Source organism: Fringilla coelebs (assembly GCF_963513975.1).
Source record: "Fringilla coelebs genome assembly, chromosome: 3".
NCBI lineage: Eukaryota > Metazoa > Chordata > Aves > Passeriformes > Fringillidae > Fringilla > Fringilla coelebs.
In genome coordinates this window covers 577339-594362 of record NC_140030.1, presented here as the reverse complement: position 1 = coordinate 594362, position 17024 = coordinate 577339, and the positions used below count along the sequence as shown (strand labels likewise).

The following is a 17024-nucleotide window of genomic DNA, read 5'->3' as shown; positions in this document are numbered from 1 at the left end:
AAAATCTCAAAAAATCTAAAATTAACAAACCAAAACCACTACACAAAACTAGTGGGTTTGGGTTTTTTTGGTTTTATTTTTGTTGTTAATTAAAAAGGAAAAAAAGAGGGTTTTTTGTTTTTAACGTGTTTTTCACAAAAACATATTTAGTTTTTCAGTAGTTTAATAGACTATGAGTTATACAAAAAGTTTTGTAATACTTTCCTAAATTCCTTTTTATTCCAAACGATGACACAGCTGTGTGCCCGTGCTCTCCTGGCTCTTCTGGCCCAGCCAAGGCCACTGGTGAAGGGGCTACTGGTGGGCACTGGTGCAGCAGGGTGACCAGGGCTCTGCTGCTGTCCAGCAGGGTGACCATGGCACTGCTGCTGTCCAGGGTCACCAGGGCACTGCTGCTGTCCTGCAGGGTGACCAGGGCACTGCTGCTGTCCAGGGTGACCAGGGCACTGCTGCTGTCCAGGGTCACCAGGGCACTGCTGCTGTCCAGGGTGACCAGGGCACTGCTGCTGTCCAGCAGGGTGACCATGGCACTGCTGCTGCTGTCCAGCAGGGTGACCATGGCACTGCTGCTGCTGTCCAGGGTGACCAGGGCATTGCTGCTGTCCAGGGTGACCAGGGCTCTGCTGCTGTCCAGAGTGACCAGGGCACTGCTGCTGCTGTCCAGCAGGGTGACCAGGGCACTGCTGCTTTCCAGCAGGGTGACCAGGACACTGCTGCTTTCCAGCAGGGTGACCAGGACACTGCTGCTGTCCAGGGTGACCATGGCACTGCTGCTGTCCAGGGTGACCAGGGCACTGCTGCTGTCCAGGGTGACCAGGGCACTGCTGCTGTCCAGGGTGACCAGGACACTGCTGCTGTCCAGGGTGACCAGGGCTCTGCTGCTGTCCAGGGTGACCAGGGCTCTGCTGCTGTCCAGGGTGACCAGGACACTGCTGATGTCCAGCAGGGTGACCAGGGCTCTGCTGCTGTCCAGGGTGACCAGGGCTCTGCTGCTGTCCAGGGTCACCAGGACACTGCTGCTGTCCAGCAGGGTGACCAGGGCTCTGCTGCTGTCCAGGGTGACCAGGACACTGCTGCTGTCCTGCAGGGTGACCAGGACACTGCTGCTGCTGTCCAGGGTGACCAGGGCTCTGCTGCTGCTGTCCAGGGTGACCCGGTCACTGCTGTCCAGGATGACCAGGACACTGCTGCTGTCCAGCAGGGTGACCCGGTCACTGCTGTCCAGGGTGACCCGGTCACTGCTGTCCAGGGTGACCCAGTCACTGCTGTCCAGGGTGACCAGGGAGTGTCCGGGCAGCTCGGGGTCACCAGGGCCAGCACAGAGCCCGCTGAGGAAGAGGATTCCTTCCTCCAGGCAGGAGCAGAATTCCAACACTTGATCCCACTCGGAGCTCACAGCCCTGAGGGCGGCTGTGGCCACGGGAGGAGCAGCCAGGGGCTGTCACTGTCACTGTCACTGTCATTGTCACTGTCACAGGGGGATCAGGGCATGGGGCACACGGGGCTGTTCCAGTTCCATCTCCCCTGCTTTGGGAGCCACCCCAGGCAGGGACAGGGGACACTGGGCAGTGGCAGAGCAGCCCCCACTGATGCTGTGTGTGTCCCTGTCACTGTCACTGTCACTGGGGACCCTGGGCAGTGGCAGTGCAGCCCCCGCTGATGATGCTGTGTGTGTCCCTGTTGCTGTCACTGTCACTGTCACAGGGACAGGGGACCCGGGGCAGTGGCAGAGCAGCCCCCTCTGATGCTGTGTGTGCCACTGTCACTGTCACTGTCACAGGGGACCCGGGGCAGTGGCAGTGCAGCCCCCTCTGATGCTGTGTGTGTCCCTGTCACTGTCACAGGGACAGGGACTCGGGGCAGTGGCAGAGCAGCCCCTCTGATGCTGTGTGTCCCTGTCACTGTCCCTGTCACTGTCACTGTCACTGTCACAGTGGCAGAGCAGCCCCCCTGATCCCGTGTGTGTGTCACTGTCACTGTCCCTGTCCCTGTCACTGTCACAGTGGCAGAGCAGCCCCCCTGATCCTGTGTGTGTGTCCCTGTCAGTGTCACTGTCACTGTCACTGTCACTGTCACTGTCCCTGTCCCTGTCACTGTCCCTGTCCCTGTCACTGTCACAGTGGCAGAGCAGCCCCCTGATCCTGTGTGTGTGTCACTGTCCCTGTCCCTGTCCCTGTCAGTGTCACAGTGGCAGAGCAGCCCCCTGATCCCGTGTGTGTCCCTGTCCCTGTCCCTGTCCCTGTCAGTGTCACAGTGGCAGAGCAGCCCCCTGATCCTGTGTGTGTCCCTGTCACTGTCCCTGTCACTGTCACTGTCACTGTCACAGTGGCACTGCAGCCCCCCTGATCCTGTGTGTGTGTCACTGTCACTGTCCCTGTCCCTCTCACTGTCACAGTGGCAGAGCAGCCCCCTGATGCTGTGTGTGTGTCACTGTCCCTGTCCCTGTCACTGTCTCAGTGGCAGAGCAGCCCCCTGATCCCGTGTGTGTCCCTGTCCCTGTCCCTGTCCCTGTCCCTGTCACTGTCACAGTGGCAGAGCAGCCCCCTGATCCCGTGTGTGTCCCTGTCACTGTCCCTGTCCCTGTCAGTGTCACACTGGCAGAGCAGCCCCCTGATCCTGTGTGTGTGTCCCTGTCCCTGTCCCTGTCCCTGTCACTGTCCCTGTCCCTGTCACTGTCACTGTCACAGTGGCAGAGCAGCCCCCTGATCCCGTGTGTGTCCCTGTCACTGTCCCTGTCCCTGTCCCTGTCCCTGTCCCTGTCACAGTCACTGTCACTGTCACTGTCACTGTCACAGTGGCAGAGCAGCCCCCTGATCCCGTGTGTGTCCCTGTCACTGTCCCTGTCCCTGTCAGTGTCACAGTGGCAGAGCAGCCCCTGATCCCGTGTGTGTCCCTGTCCCTGTCACAGTCCCTGTCACTGTCACTGTCCCTGTCACTGTCACACTGGCAGAGCAGCCCCCTGATCCTGTGTGTGTCACTGTCCCTGTCCCTGTCACAGTCCCTGTCACTGTCCCTGTCCCTGTCCCTGTCACTGTCCCTGTCACTGTCACAGTGGCAGAGCAGCCCCCTGATCCTGTGTGTGTCACTGTCCCTGTCCCTGTCCCTGTCCCTGTCACTGTCACAGTGGCAGAGCAGCCCCCTGATCCCGTGTGTCCCTGTCCCTGTCACTGTCACACTGGCAGAGCAGCCCCTGATCCCGTGTGTCCCCGCCAGGTACGAGGAGGAACCTCCGCAATGACCTGCTGGTGGCAGCTGACTCCATCACCAACACCATGTCCTCGCTGGTGAAGGAGCTGCACTCAGGTAGGGCTGAGCCACACGGAGGGCTGGGGGCCACAGCTCGAAGATTTGTCCTTCAGATTTATTTTCTGTTGAAATTGTTGTTCTATTCACTGTGATTTCTGTTGGAACTGGGTTTATTTTCTGTTGAAACTGTTGTTCTGTTAACTGTGATTTCTGTTGGAACTGGGTTTATTTTCTGTCGCTTTCCACAATGTGAGGTTGCATGTCCACATTCTCAATGAAAAATCAGTTTTGCAGCCAACCCCGCTCCCTGGGCAGTGCTGGGTGAGGATCTCAGTGACACAGCCACAAGGCAGAGCAGGTTTTGGGGTGAGTGTCCCCAAATTCCTGCAGTACCTGGGCAGCAGGTGAGACCCTCTGCCCTGACTCCCCATCAGATGATGCAAGCATGTCTCAATAACTGTACAGGAGGCCAATCTCATCCCTTGTCGTTAAACAATGATGTGGAAAACAGATAATTGCTCCCTCTGAGCCTCTTCCCCGTGCCAGGGGAGCTGAGCACCCCTCTGGGGCTGGGGCAGGTCCTGCCTCTCCCAGGGAAGGGTCCCCTGGAGCCTTGTCAGCAGCAGGGCTGGCGCCATGGAACACTCCAGCACTCAATCCTGCTTTCAGGGGGATTTCTCCATGGAAAAATGGGGGGTCAAGCTCTGAGAGGGGCTCCCCGGGGTACAGCCCCATCCCTGCAGTGCCCAAGGAAAGGCTGAACCCAGCGCTCTGGGCTGGTCACAAACAGGGCAGCAGTCACAGGCTAGGCTCTGTGGAGGTGAAGGTGCTGTGGTTCTGGTTCTGGTTCTGTTCTGGTTCTGGTTCTGTTCTGGTTCTGGTTCTGGTTCTGGTTCTGGTTCTGGTTCTGGTTCTGTTCTGGTTCTGGTTCTGGTTCTGGTTCTGGTTCTGGTTCTGGTTCTGGTTCTGGTTTTGTTCTGGTTCTGGTTCTGTTCTGGTTCTGTTCTGGTTCTGCTTCGGGTTCTGGTTCTGGTTCTGGTTCTGGTTCTGGTTCTGGTTCTGGTTCTGGTTCTGGCTCTGGTTCTGGTTCTGGTTCTGTTCTGGTTCTGTTCTGGTTCGGGTTCTGGTTCTGTTCTGGTTCTGTTCTGGTTCTGTTCTGGTTCTGGTTCTGTTCTGGTTCTGTTCTGGTTCTGGTTCTGTTCTGGTTCTGGTTCTGTTCTGGTTCTGTTCTGGTTCTGGTTCTGTTCTGGTTCTGGTTCTGTTCTGGTTCTGTTCTGGGCTGCCTGTGCTGCTGAGCAGTAAGAGGTGCCCTGTGTCTTTTCCTGCCCTTTGGCAAGGTGAAGGTGCTGTGTTCTGGTTCTGTTCCGGTTCTGGTTTTGGTTCTGTGGTTCTGTTCTGGTTCTGGTTCTGTTCTGGTTCTGTTCTGATTCTGGTTCTGGTTCTGGTTCTGGTTCTGGTTCTGTTCTGGATCTGGTTCTGGTTCTGTTCTGGTTCTGGTTCTGTTCTGGTTCTGGTTCTGGTTCTGGTTCTGGTTCTGGTTCTGTTCTGGATCTGGTTCTGGTTCTGTTCTGGTTCTGTTCTGGTTCTGTTCTGGTTCTGTTCTGATTCTGGTTCTGGTTCTGGTTCTGGTTCTGGTTCTGGTTCTGGTTCTGGTTCTGTTCTGGTTCTGTTCTGGGCTGCCTGTGCTGCTGAGCAGGAAAGGAAGTGCCCCATGCCTGTTCCTGCCCTTTGGCAAGGTGAAGGTGCTGTGTTCTGTTCTGGTTCTGGTTCTGGTTCTGTTCTGGTTCTGGTTCTGTTCTGGTTCTGCTTCTGGTTCTGGTTCTGGTTCTGGTTCTGGTTCTGGTTCTGGTTCTGTTCTGGTTCTGTTCTGGTTCTGTTCTGGTTCTGGTTCTGGTTCTGTTCTGGTTCTGTTCTGGTTCTGTTCTGGTTCTGGTTCTGTTCTGGTTCTGTTCTGGGCTGCCTGTGCTGCTGAGCAGGAAGGGAGGTGCCCTGTGTCTGTTCCTGCCCTTTGGCAAGGTGAAGGTGCTGTGTTCTGGTTCTGGCTCTGGTTCTGTTCTGGTTCTGGTTCTGGTTCTGTTCTGGGCTGCCTGTGCTCCTGAGCAGGAAGAGAGGTGCCCTGTGTCTGTTCCTGCCCTCTGGCAAGGTGAAGGTGCTGTGTTCTGGTTCTGGCTCTGGTTCTGTTCTGGTTCTGTTCTGGTTCTGTTCTGGTTTTGTTTTTTTCTGGTTCTGGTTCTGTTCTGGGCTGCCTGTGCTCCTGAGCAGTAAGAGGTGCCCCGTGTCTGTTCCTGCTGGACCCAGCCCCAATTCCCAGGGTTTGGGTGCCCCAGGAGGCTCTGCCATGGTGCTGGAGCCGGCAGGGATGAACGGGATCAGTGCCCTGCAGTAAATCCCCCGCAGCCCCAGGTCCTGGCAGCAATTGAGCTCGAGTTAATAACGTGTCCATGGGTGACACAGCTCCAGCAGGGCCGTGCCAGGGCCACCAGCTCCCCATAAATCACCTCAGCTGTGCCCCTGAGGCTCAAACACGGAGAACAAACCTCTGCCCAGAGTCTGCACTCATCCCCTTTTGCTTTCCAGGGCAGAGGGAGTGTTGTGGAATCCTGGAATTGTGGAGTAACCTGAGTCAGAGCCACAGGGACCGTGGAGCCCAGCTCCTGACCCTGCCCAGGACACCCCAACAATCCCAGCCTGTGCCTGAGGGCACTGCCCACAGCTTCCCCTGGTCTCCATCCCAAACCCCTGACACAGCTCCAGCCACCCCCAGGGCCCATCCCGGGCCACCAGCCGTGCCAGGGACCGCCAAAGCTGTCAGGGTCACCAGGGAGGGGGAATGAAATGAAAGAGGAGCTGCTGACAGGCTCGTGCTCGAGGCGCTGCAGAGAGCAGGGAAGGCTCCCCTGGAAGTGTCTGAAACGCTGTCACTTGTGTCAATGAGGAAGAGCATGAGTTATCCTCAGCTGATGGCAGCCAGCAGGATTTCACACGTCGTGTCCCGAGGGGAGCTGTGGGAACAGACAGCTCCCGCAGCGAGGGGAGGGCGGGGATCCAGCAGGGCTGCAGCTCCCAGCCTTCCCTTCCCTTCCCTTCCCTTCCCTTCCCTTCCCTTCCCTTCCCTTCCCTTCCCTTCCCTTCCCTTCCCTTCCCTTCCCTTCCCTTCCCTTCCCTTCCCTTCCCTTCCCTTCCCTTCCCTTCCCTTCCCTTCCCTTCCCTTCCCTTCCCTTCCCTTCCCTTCCCTTCCCTTCCCTTCCCTTCCCTTCCCTTCCCTTCCCTTCCCTTCCCTTCCCTTCCCTTCCCTTCCCTTCCCTTCCCTTCCCGTCCTCCCGGGGCTCCCCAGCCACCTTCTCCTGCCGTGGTGTCGGGGAGGGTTGGCTGGAGAGCAGGAAAGGTTCATCCCCAGAGGTGCTGACACTGCCCAGGCTGCCCAGGGAACGGGCACAGCCCATGGGTTTAAGGAAAGAGTCATCCTTTTGGGGTGGATTTTGGGATGGATTTAAGGAAAGGTTCATCCCCAGAGGTGCTGGCACTGCCCAGGCTGCCCAGGGAATAAGCACAGCCCATGGGTTTAAGGAAAGATTCATCCTTTGGGGATGGATTTTGGGATGGATTTAAGGAAAGGTTCATCCCCAGAGGTGCTGGCACAGCCCCAAGGCTGCCAGAGCTCCAGGAGGGTTTGCACAGCCCTGCCAGGGATGCCCAGGGTGGGGTTGCTGGTGCTGGTCTGTGCAGGGCCAGGGTTTGGACTCATGGACCTGGGGTCTCTTCCAGCTCAGGGTGTTCCATGATTCTGTGATGGAGTTGTGGAGTCACAGAATTACAGAATCACAAAATCATTGGGGGTGAAAAAGATCTCCAAGCCCCCTGAGCCCTCCTGTTCCCCCAGCACTGCCAAGGCCACCACTGCTCCGTGTCCCCAGGTGCCACAGCCACACCAAAGTGCCACTCTGGGCAAACACTGATGCCATTTTCACTCCATCTGAGCTCCAAAGGAGCTGCTGCAGGAGGTGCTGCTCTGCAGGGAGCCGAGGCAGCACTGGCCCTTCCTGACCCAACACTGAGCTCCAGGTCCCAGTTCTGGTTATTCCAGAGCTGCCTGGTTCTGCCCCTGATCTCCTCAGCTCACCCACTGCAGCTGAGGGACCCCTTGTGTCACCATCCTGCTCCCAAGGCCACCAAGGACGTGTCTGCGAGGTCCCCTCTGGTCACATCCACCCCAAACACCTCTGGTTCTGTTTTGTTCCTGCAGCTGCTTTAGCCAACCTAAAACAAATGTTTGGGTGACTTCAGCTAATGCTTCAGGTTTAGATACAAATATTTGTCCAACACGACCCCCAGGAAACCATTTCCCCCCTGTTTGGTTGGTGTGCAGTCGGTGTTTGGCCGATCCCAAGAGATACCCAAATATCAGGCACATTTAGGGGATCATCCCCAGATAATCTTTGGGTTCCCGTGGATGCCTGGGGACAGTGGGTTCCTCACCTTCCCAAGGCATCTTCAGACCCTCAAGAGTTGGAGATCCTTGGCTCTGTGTACATGGCCTACCGTGTCAAATTTAATTGTGCAGGGGAAAATCAATCTTTGGTTGAAGATGTCACTCCCTGACACAGTAAATTCAAAAATCTCATGGTGCAACATGCTTCTTTAGTTCAGCCCACATTTGACATTCCCCCCGGTTACCACTCAGAATGTTTTCTGTTTGTGGAGATGGGGTTTGCCTGCCATCCCAGCACACATCTCAGCCCTGCCTGTCACGGGGGTCCCCCTGCCCTGGCTCTCACACCCTGTGCAGCAGTGACCCCACGCTCAGGATCACCAGCAGCTGTTTGCTCGGGTCCCAGTGAAGGGTGGAATGAGATAAGAGCCACCAGCTGCAGGAGAATGTCACCTTCTGCCCCCACTCTGCTGCACAATGCCCTGCCAGGAACTCACCTGGGTCAGACAGAGCAAGGCCCAGCTCCCACCAGGAAACAGCTGGAATTTGGGGGGATTCTTCCTGGGCAAGGCTGTCAGTGCCACTGGAAGGGGCTGCCCTGGCAGGTGATGGAACCCCCAGCCCTGTGGATGTGGCACTTGGGGACGTGGGGCACTGCTGGCCTGGGGAACTGGGGGACTCGATGGTCCGAGGGATTTTCCACCCCAAACAATTCCCTGACTGCCTCTCCCCTCTCACCCACCCATCTCATGTCTGCTTTCCCCTTTGTGTTTTTTCCTGAAGCAGAGGAAGAAGATGAAGAAGAAACAGAGAAGCTGCAGAATGGGAAGGACCGAGGTGAGGGGACAGACCTGTCACAGAGCCCTGAGCGTTTTCTGATCGCCCCTCTGGGGTTCACTGGCTCACTTTGAGCCCCACGGGGACCTCTGGGTGCAGGTGGATGTACCTGGGTGCAGGTGGATGTACCTGGGTGCAGGTGGATGGCCCTGGGTGCAGGTGGATGGCCCTGGGTGCAGGTGGATGTACCTGGGTGCAGGGGGAGGTACCTGGGTGCAGGTGGATGGCCCTGGGTGCAGGTGGATGTACCTGGGTGCAGGTGGATGGCTCTGGGTGCAGGTGGATGGCTCTGGGTGCAGGTGGATGTACCTGGGTGCAGGTGGATGGCTCTGGGTGCAGGGGGATGTACCTGGGTGCAGGTGGATGGCTCTGGGTGCAGGTGGATGTACCTGGGTGCAGGTGGATGTACCTGGGTGCAGGGGGATGTACCTGGGTGCAGGTGGATGGTTCCAGGTACAGGTGGATATACCTGGGTGCAGGTGGATGGCCCTGGGGGCAGATGGATGGCCCTGGGTGCAGGTGGATGGCCCTGGGTGCAGGTGGATGTACCTGGGTGCAGGGGGATGTACCTGGGTGCAGGTGGATGTACCTGGGTGCAGGTGGATGGTTCCAGGTACAGGTGGATGTACCTGGGTGCAGGTGGATGGCCCTGGGGGCAGATGGATGGCCCTGGGTGCAGGTGGATGGCCCTGGGTGCAGGTGGATGTACCTGGGTGCAGGGGGATGTACCTGGGTGCAGGTGGATGGCTCTGGGTGCAGGTGGATGGCCCTGGGTGCAGGTGGATGTACCTGGGTGCAGGTGGATGGCTCTGGGTGCAGGTGGATGGCTCTGAGTGCAGGTGGATGTACCTGGGTGCAGGTGGATGGCCCTGGGTGCAGGTGGATGTACCTGGGTGCAGGTGGAGGTACCTGGGTGCAGGTGGATGGCTCTGGGTGCAGATGGATGTACCTGGGTGCAGGTGGATGTACCTGGGTGCAGGTGGAGGTACCTGGGTGCAGGTGGATGGCTCTGGGTGCAGGTGGAGGTACCTGGGTGCAGGTGGATGGTTCCAGGTACAGGTGGATGTACCTGGGTGCAGGTGGATGTACCTGGGTGCAGGGGGATGTACCTGGGTGCAGGTGGATGGTTCCAGGTGCAGGTGGATGTACCTGGGTGCAGGTGAATGGCCCTGGGTGCAGGTGGATGGCCCTGGGTGCAGGTGGATGTACCTGGGTGCAGGTGGATGGCCCTGGGTGCAGGTGGATGGCTCTTGGTGCAGGTGGAGGTACCTGGGTGCAGGTGGATGTACCTGGGTGCAGGTGGATGGCCCTGGGTGCAGGTGGATGTACCTGGGTGCAGGTGGATGTACCTGGGTGCAGGGGGATGAACCTGGGTGCAGGGGGATGTACCTGGGTGCAGGGGGATGTACCTGGGTGCAGGTGGATGGCCCTGGGTGCAGGTGGATGGCCCTGGGTGAAGGTGGATGGCTCTGGGTGCAGGTGGATGTACCTGGGTGCAGGTGGATGTACCTGGGTGCAGGTGGATTGCCCTGGGTGCAGGTGGATGGCCCTGGGTGCAGGTGGATGTACCTGGGTGCAGGTGGATGGCCCTGGGTGCAGGTGGATGGCCCTGGGTGAAGGTGGATGGCTCTGGGTGCAGGTGGATGTACCTGGGTGCAGGTGGATGTACCTGGGTGCAGGTGGATGGCTCTGGGTGCAGGTGGATGGCCCTGGGTGCAGGGGGATGTACCTGGGTGCAGGGGGATGTACCTGGGTGCAGGTGGATGGCTCTGGGTGCAGGTGGAGGTACCTGGGTGCAGGTGGATGTACCTGAGTGCAGGTGGATGTACCTGAGTGCAGGTGGATGTACCTGGGTGCAGGTGGATGGCTCTGGGTGCAGGGGGATGTACCTGGGTGCAGGTGGAGGTACCTGGGTGCAGGTGGAGGTACCTGGGTGCAGGTGGATGGCTCTGGGTGCAGGGAGATGGCCCTGGGTGCAGGTGGATGGCTCTGGGTGCAGGTGGATGTACCTGGGTGCAGGTGGATGTACCTGGGTGCAGGTGGATGGCCCTGGGTGCAGGTGGATGTACCTGGGTGCAGGTGGCTCTGGGCGCAGGTGGCTCTGGGAGGCAGATGGATGTCTCCAGGTGCAGGTGGCTCTGGGTGCAGGTGGCTCTGGGTGCAGGTGGCTCTGGTGGAGCAGCCCCTGGCAGGTGCTGTGGCTGTGCCCTGGCACATGTCACCTCCCAGTCCCAGTCCCTGTCCCCAGCAGCTGCCACACGCTGGTGTTACAGCCCTGTCCTGTGCTCATCTTTTCCCACAGCAAGGGGGGAAATGTGAGAGAGGAGGAGGAGGAGGAGGAGGAGGAGGAGGAGGAGGAGGAGGAGGAGGAGGAGGAGCTGCTCCAGGGGCTGCCAGAAACCCAGCTCAGAGGGGTGGCCCAGAGTGGGGCACTCACCAGGGCAGCCCCTGAGCAGTGGCACTGTCACCTGCCCAGCCCCTGCCCACGGTGACCTCGGCTGGACAAGTGTCCCTGTGCCAGTGGGGATCCCTTGGTGACCTCGGCTGGACAAGTGTCCCTGTGCCAGTAGGGATTCATCCCTTGGTGACCTTGGCTGGACAAGTGTCCCTGTGCCAGTGGGGATCCATCCCTTGGTGACCTTGGCTGGACAAGTGTCCCTGTGCCAGTGGGGATCCATCCCTTGGTGACCTTGGCTGGACAAGTGTCCCTGTGCCACTGGGGATCCACCCCTTGGTGACCTTGGCTGGACAAGTGTCCCTGTGCCAGTGGGGATCCATCCCATGGTGACCTCAGCTGGACAAGTGTCCCTGTGCCAGTGGGGATCCCATGGTGACTTTGGCTGGACAAGTGTCCCTGTGCCAGTGGGGATCATTCCCAAAGTGACCTTGGCTGGACAAGTGTCCCTGTGCCAGTGGGGATCATTCCCAAAGTGACCTTGGCTGGACAAGTGTCCCTGTGCCAGTGGGGATTCATCCCAAAGTGACCTCGGCTGGACAAGTGTCTCTGTGCCAGGGGGGATCCCTTGGTGACCTTGGCTGGACAAGTGTCCCTGTGCCAGTGGGGGTCATTCCAATGGTGACCTCAGCTGGACAAGTGTCCCTGTGCCAGTGGGGGTCATTCCCTTGGTGACCTTGGCTGGACAAGTGTCCCTGTGCCAGTGGGGATCATTCCCAGGGTGACCTTGGCTGGACAAGTGTCCCTGTGCCAGTGGGGATCATTCCCAGGGTGACCTTGGCTGGACAAGTGTCCCTGTGCCAGTGGGGATCCCATGGTGACCTTGGCTGGACAAGTGTCCCTGTGCCAGTGGGCATCCCAGAGGCAGTGCCATCAGTGCCATCAGTGCCATCAGGGGTCCCTGCCTTTCATCCCTGTGTCCCTGTGTCCCTGGTGTCCCAGGCTTTTCCCCAGTGCTCAGGAACCCGTGGCACATCCCAGGAGTGGTCCCAGAGCTGGGAGGGATCCTGGTGGCCTCAGGACCTCCAGGGCAGCCTGAGGGAGGGAATGCCGGGATCTGCTCCTCTCCTCAGCTTCCAGGAGCCACCGGGAAGCTCCTCCCGGGACAGGACCTCCCTCCGGGCTCCCTTGGCTTCTGCTTTGGGTGTTTCAGCCCCAAACAGAGGAGCAGCCTTGGCCGGGTGTGAACCCCCAAACCCAAACAGAGGAGCAGCCTTGGCCAGGCGTGGATCAGCCCCAAACCCAAACAGAGGAGCAGCCTTGGCCGGGTGTGAACCCCCAAACCCAAACAGAGGAGCAGCCTTGGCCAGGCGTGGATCAGCCCCAAACCCAAAGAGGCACAGCCTTGGCCAGGCCTGAATCAGCCCCCAAACCCAGAGGAGCAGCCTTGGCCAGGCGTGGATCAGCCCCAAACCCAAACAGGCACAGCCTTGGCCGGGCGTGGATCAGCCCCCAAACCCAAACAGGCGCAGCTTTGGCCGGGTGTGGATCAGCCCCAAACAGAGGAGCAGCCTTGGCCGGGCGTGGATCAGCCCCAAACCCAGAGGAGCAGCCTTGGCCAGGTGTGGATCAGCCCCAAACCCAGAGGCACAGCCTTGGCCAGGCGTGGATCAGCCCCAAACCCAAACAGAGGAGCAGCCTTGGCCGGGTGTGGATCAGCCCCAAACCCAGAGGAGCAGCCTTGGCCGGGTGTGAACCCCCAAACCCAAACAGAGGCACAGCCTGGGCCAGGCGTGGATCAGCCCCAAACCCAGAGGCACAGCCTTGGCCGGGCGTGGATCAGCCCCAAACCCAGAGGAGCAGCCTTGGCCGGGCATGGATCAGCCCCAAACCCAGAGGCACAGCCTTGGCCGGGCGTGGATCAGCCCCAAACCCAGAGGAGCAGCCTTGGCCAGGTGTGGATCAGCCCCAAACCCAAAGAGGCACAGCCTTGGCCGGGCGTAAACCCCCAAACCCAGAGGAGCAGCCTTGGCCGAGCCTGAATCAGCCCCAAACCCAAACAGAGGAGCAGCCTTGGCCGGGCATGGATCAGCTCCAGCATTTGTCTCGCGTGAGCCAAACCCGGCTCCAGCATCAGCACAGCAGGGCTTGGGAGCCTGCTTTTATTACACACGCATTTCCTGCTGGCTCAGCTGCTGCCAGGAGAGCTCCTTGCCCTGAGCTGCCCCATCCCTGCCCTGTGCAGAGCTCCCAGGTGTTGCCCTGAGCTGCCCCATCCCTGCCCCGTGCAGAGCTCCCAGGTGTTACCCTGAGCTGCCCCATCCCTGCCCCGTGCAGAGCTCCCAGGTGTTGCCCTGAGCTCCCCCATCCCTGCCCCGTGCAGAGCTCCCAGGTGTTGCCCTGAGCTGCCCCATCCCTGCCCCGTGCAGAGCTCCCAGGTGTTGCCCATCCCTGCCCCGTGCAGAGCTCCCAGGTGTTGCCCTGAGCTCCCCCATCCCTGCCCCGTGCAGATCTCCCAGGTGTTGCCCATCCCTGCCCCGTGCAGAGCTCCCAGGTGTTGCCCTGAGCTGCCCCATCCCTGCCCCGTGCAGAGCTCCCAGGTGTTGCCCTGAGCTCTCCCATCCCTGCCCCGTGCAGAGCTCCCAGGTGTTGCCCTGAGCTGCCCCATCCCTGCCCCGTGCAGAGCTCCCAGGTGTTGCCCATCCCTGCCCCCACCCGTGCAGAGCTCCCAGGTGTTGCCCTGAGCTGCCCCATCCCTGCCCCGTGCAGAGCTCCCAGGTGTTGCCCTGAGCTCCCCCATCCCTGCCCTGTGCAGAGCTCCCAGGTGTTGCCCTGAGCTCCCCCATCCCTGCCCCCACCTGTGCAGAGCTCCCAGGTGTTTGGGGCCGCTCTGTTCCTCCGCCCGCTGCTGAGCGCGGCGGGACGCCCGATTTTGGCCGGAGCGGGAGTTTCCAGAGCAGAAGCGAGGCGCGGGAGCCGCTCTGCCCCAGAGCGTTCCTCATCGCTGGAATATTTGAGATGCTTACCGGATGATCCGCACGGCGCTTTCCAAATGCGCGCTGTGTCTGGCGTGGGGAGCGGGGACGGGGAGGCCGAGGCACGGCAGATGGTGGATGGAGCAGAGAGGGAACACAAACTCTCCCCGTTACTCCAGCCCAGACGCGTCCAAGAGCGGAGCCGGGTCCAAGAGCCTCGGTGTGGAATGTAAATACTATCCCTGCCAGGGAAAAAGCACTTTATTGCAGTCCCAGGGCCGCTGAGGTCAGCCTCTGGCAGGGAGATCGAGGAATGATGGATGTGGAAGGGCTGGGGGAGCCGCTCCAGACCCCGTGGCAGGGGTGGCACCAGAGCCAGGTCACTGCAGGGAGCTGTGGCCAGGATGCTCCAGGGCCCTCAGTGAGCCCCGGGCTCAGCCCTGGCCCAGCAGCGTGGTCCTTCTGGAATGGAGAGGAAAAAGCAGCTCAGGTGTTCCCCAGCCCCTCACCCCCACCAGGCCGAGGGAGGGGGGTCCTCACAGGGATGCAGAGAATCAGCCCAGGGTGCTTTGCACGGGAAAGGGACCTCCAGGCCCCTCCAGTGCCACCCCTGCCACTGTCCCAGCTGCTCCCAGCCCTGCCCAGTCTGGCCTTGGGCACTGCCAGGGGGCCGGGGGCCTCAGCACCCTCCCAGGGAACAATTCCTGCCCAATACCCATTCCAAATCGACCTTCTTTTGGTTTAAATCCACTCCTAGAGACACCATCACCCCTGGGCTTCCTCACAAGTTTCTTCACGTAATTATTCCCTATTCACGTAATTATTCCCTATTTCCCTGCTATGTTTTTAGCTTGTTCCCAATTAATGAACCCCAGCAGCCCCTCCCTGCTGGAGAGGCCGGCCTTGGATGGAGCAGGGCTGGCTTTGGGGGAGGAGGATTTGTTACACGCACATTTCCTGCTCTGATTTGTGTATCAGATCCCCCTCAGCTGCGTCCCCCACGGCTGGGATCCCAGAGCGGTGTCCCCAGAGTGTCCCCAGGCTCTGGAGGGCACAGGTGGGAGCTGGCAGAGCCTCCCCCATCCCGCCCTGGGGATGGCACGCCGTGGCAGCCCAGCCTGGGTGCTGCTCCCTGTGCTGCCCCTGGCTCTGTGCATCCCCCCCTCCCCTCTGCCAGGTGCCATCCCAGGTGGGACCAGCTCTGCCAGCAGCTGGCCAGGCCCTGCTGCCTCTCCCCCACGTTCCTTTAGGGCCAGGTGTGAGCCCAGGACAGTGTCACCTGAGACTCACCGTGTCCTTGTCCCTTCCTTAGTGCCCACTGGGATTTTATAGCCCTGAAACCGCTGCCAGGGGGACCAAATGTAGGAATCTGCAACTACCAAACACCTGGGCTCTGCTCAAACTGCTGGGAACAGCAAGCAGAGTTCTCTGATCCGTTACATTTCCTGGACAAAAACGCTGAGTTTGAAATTCCAGCATTGGCACAGGAACCCTAACCCTAACCCTGGAGCCCTGGCACTGCCCAAGGCCAGGCTGGACACTGGGACAGTGAGAGGTGTCCCTGCCATGGCTGGGTGGCACTGGGTGGGGTCTGAGGTCACTGGGACAGTGAGAGGTGTCCCTGCCATGGCTGGGTGGCACTGGGTGGGCTCCCAGGTCACTGGGACAGTGGGAGGTGTCCCTGCCCCATGTGGGGTGGCACTGGGTGGGCTCCCAGGTCACTGGGACAATGAGAGGTGTCCCTGCCATGGCTGGGTGGCACTGGGGGGGCTCTGAGGTCAGTGGGACAGTGAGAGGTGTCCCTGCCATGGCTGGGTGGCACTGAGGTCACTGGGACAGTGGGAGGTGTCCCTGCCATGGCTGGGGTGGCACTGGGTGGGCTCTGAGGTCACTGGGACAGTGGGAGGTGTCCCTGCCATGGCTGGGTGGCACTGGGGGGGCTCCCAGGTCGCTCTGGGATTCCATGGGATGCACCTGCCCATCCTGGCCACAGCTGAGGTCCTGCATTCCCCCCCTGTCAGGCCTGGGGTGGCACCGAGGTGGCAGTGGTGGCTGTGCCCCTGGGACCTGGCCAGGCTGGGAATGGCCCTGTGAGAGCCTCCTGCAGCTCAGCCAGGACAGGGCCAAGGCCTGGGATAGTGCCCAGGTGCCAGGACAGGCTGGGGCCACCCCACACGGGGCAGGGACAGGGACAGGGACAGCCTGGCACGGGGACACCCAGGTGACCCCGCAGCAGTGATGTGTCCTTGGCAGGGTCTGGGGCTCCTGGGCTGGCTCTCCTGGCAAGGAGGGGACAGTCCTGCCCCTGTGCCTGCACCAGCTGAGCTGCCCAGGACAGCAGGGACAGGGAGGGACCGTGGCAGCCAGGGAGGTGACACCTGGAAGGGCTGAGGGCAGTGGGATCAAAGCATGTGGATAACTCAGGGAAACTGAGGCAGGATCTTCCTTCTCCCTGGTGCCTGGGGAGAAGACAAGGGGCAGGACTAAAGGGAATTCTGTCCCCCTGCAGCAGGGGGCAGATCCTGATTCTGTGGGACAGGAAATGCTCCCCCTGACAACCTGCTCTTCCCTCTCTGCAGGCTAGAGGGGCCACAGGCTGGACAGCAGCTCAGGTAAGGATGGACACCTGTCCCCCCTCCTGGGGCTCCTGGGGCTCCTGTCACCTCCTGGGGCTCCTGGGGCTCCCGGGGCTCCTGGGGATCCTGCCACCTCCTGGGGCTCCTGGGGCTCCTGTCACCTCCTGGGGCTCCTGCCACCTCCTGGGGCTCCTGTCACCTCCTGTCACCTCCTGGGGCTCCTGTCACCTCCTGGGGCTCCTGTCACTTCCTGCTCTCGTCCTGTTTCTGCACCAGGCAGGTCCCACCTGCCCATCCCTCTGCAGTGCTCAAAAGGATGTTTTCCACAGAATTATGGAATGGGTTGGGTGGGAAGGGACCCTAAAGCCCAGCCAGTGCCAGCCCTGCCATGGCAGGGACAGTGCCACTGTGCCAGGGTGTGCCAGTGTCCAGCCTGGCCCTGGGCACTGCCAGGGGTCCAGGGAGGGCACCCTGTGCCAGGGAACAATTCCCCATTCCCAATCTCCCACCCAGCCCTGCCCTCTGGCACTGGGAGCCATTCCCTGTGTCTGTCCCTCCATCCTTGT

The 17024-nt window shown here is 60.4% G+C and overlaps 1 protein-coding gene across 1 annotated transcript in view; it reads left to right on the top strand.

The window, feature by feature from the left end:
* The window catches only part of DTNB (dystrobrevin beta), a 173493-nt gene that overhangs the window by 152549 nt on the left and 3920 nt on the right, over positions 1-17024 (top strand). The window contains exons 19-21 of the mRNA XM_084201896.1: positions 3214-3303; positions 8459-8512; positions 16462-16494. Coding sequence (XP_084058022.1) covers positions 3214-3303; positions 8459-8512; positions 16462-16466 — 149 coding nt within the window. The 3' untranslated portion in view covers positions 16467-16494. The remainder of the gene's footprint in view (positions 1-3213; positions 3304-8458; positions 8513-16461; positions 16495-17024) is intronic.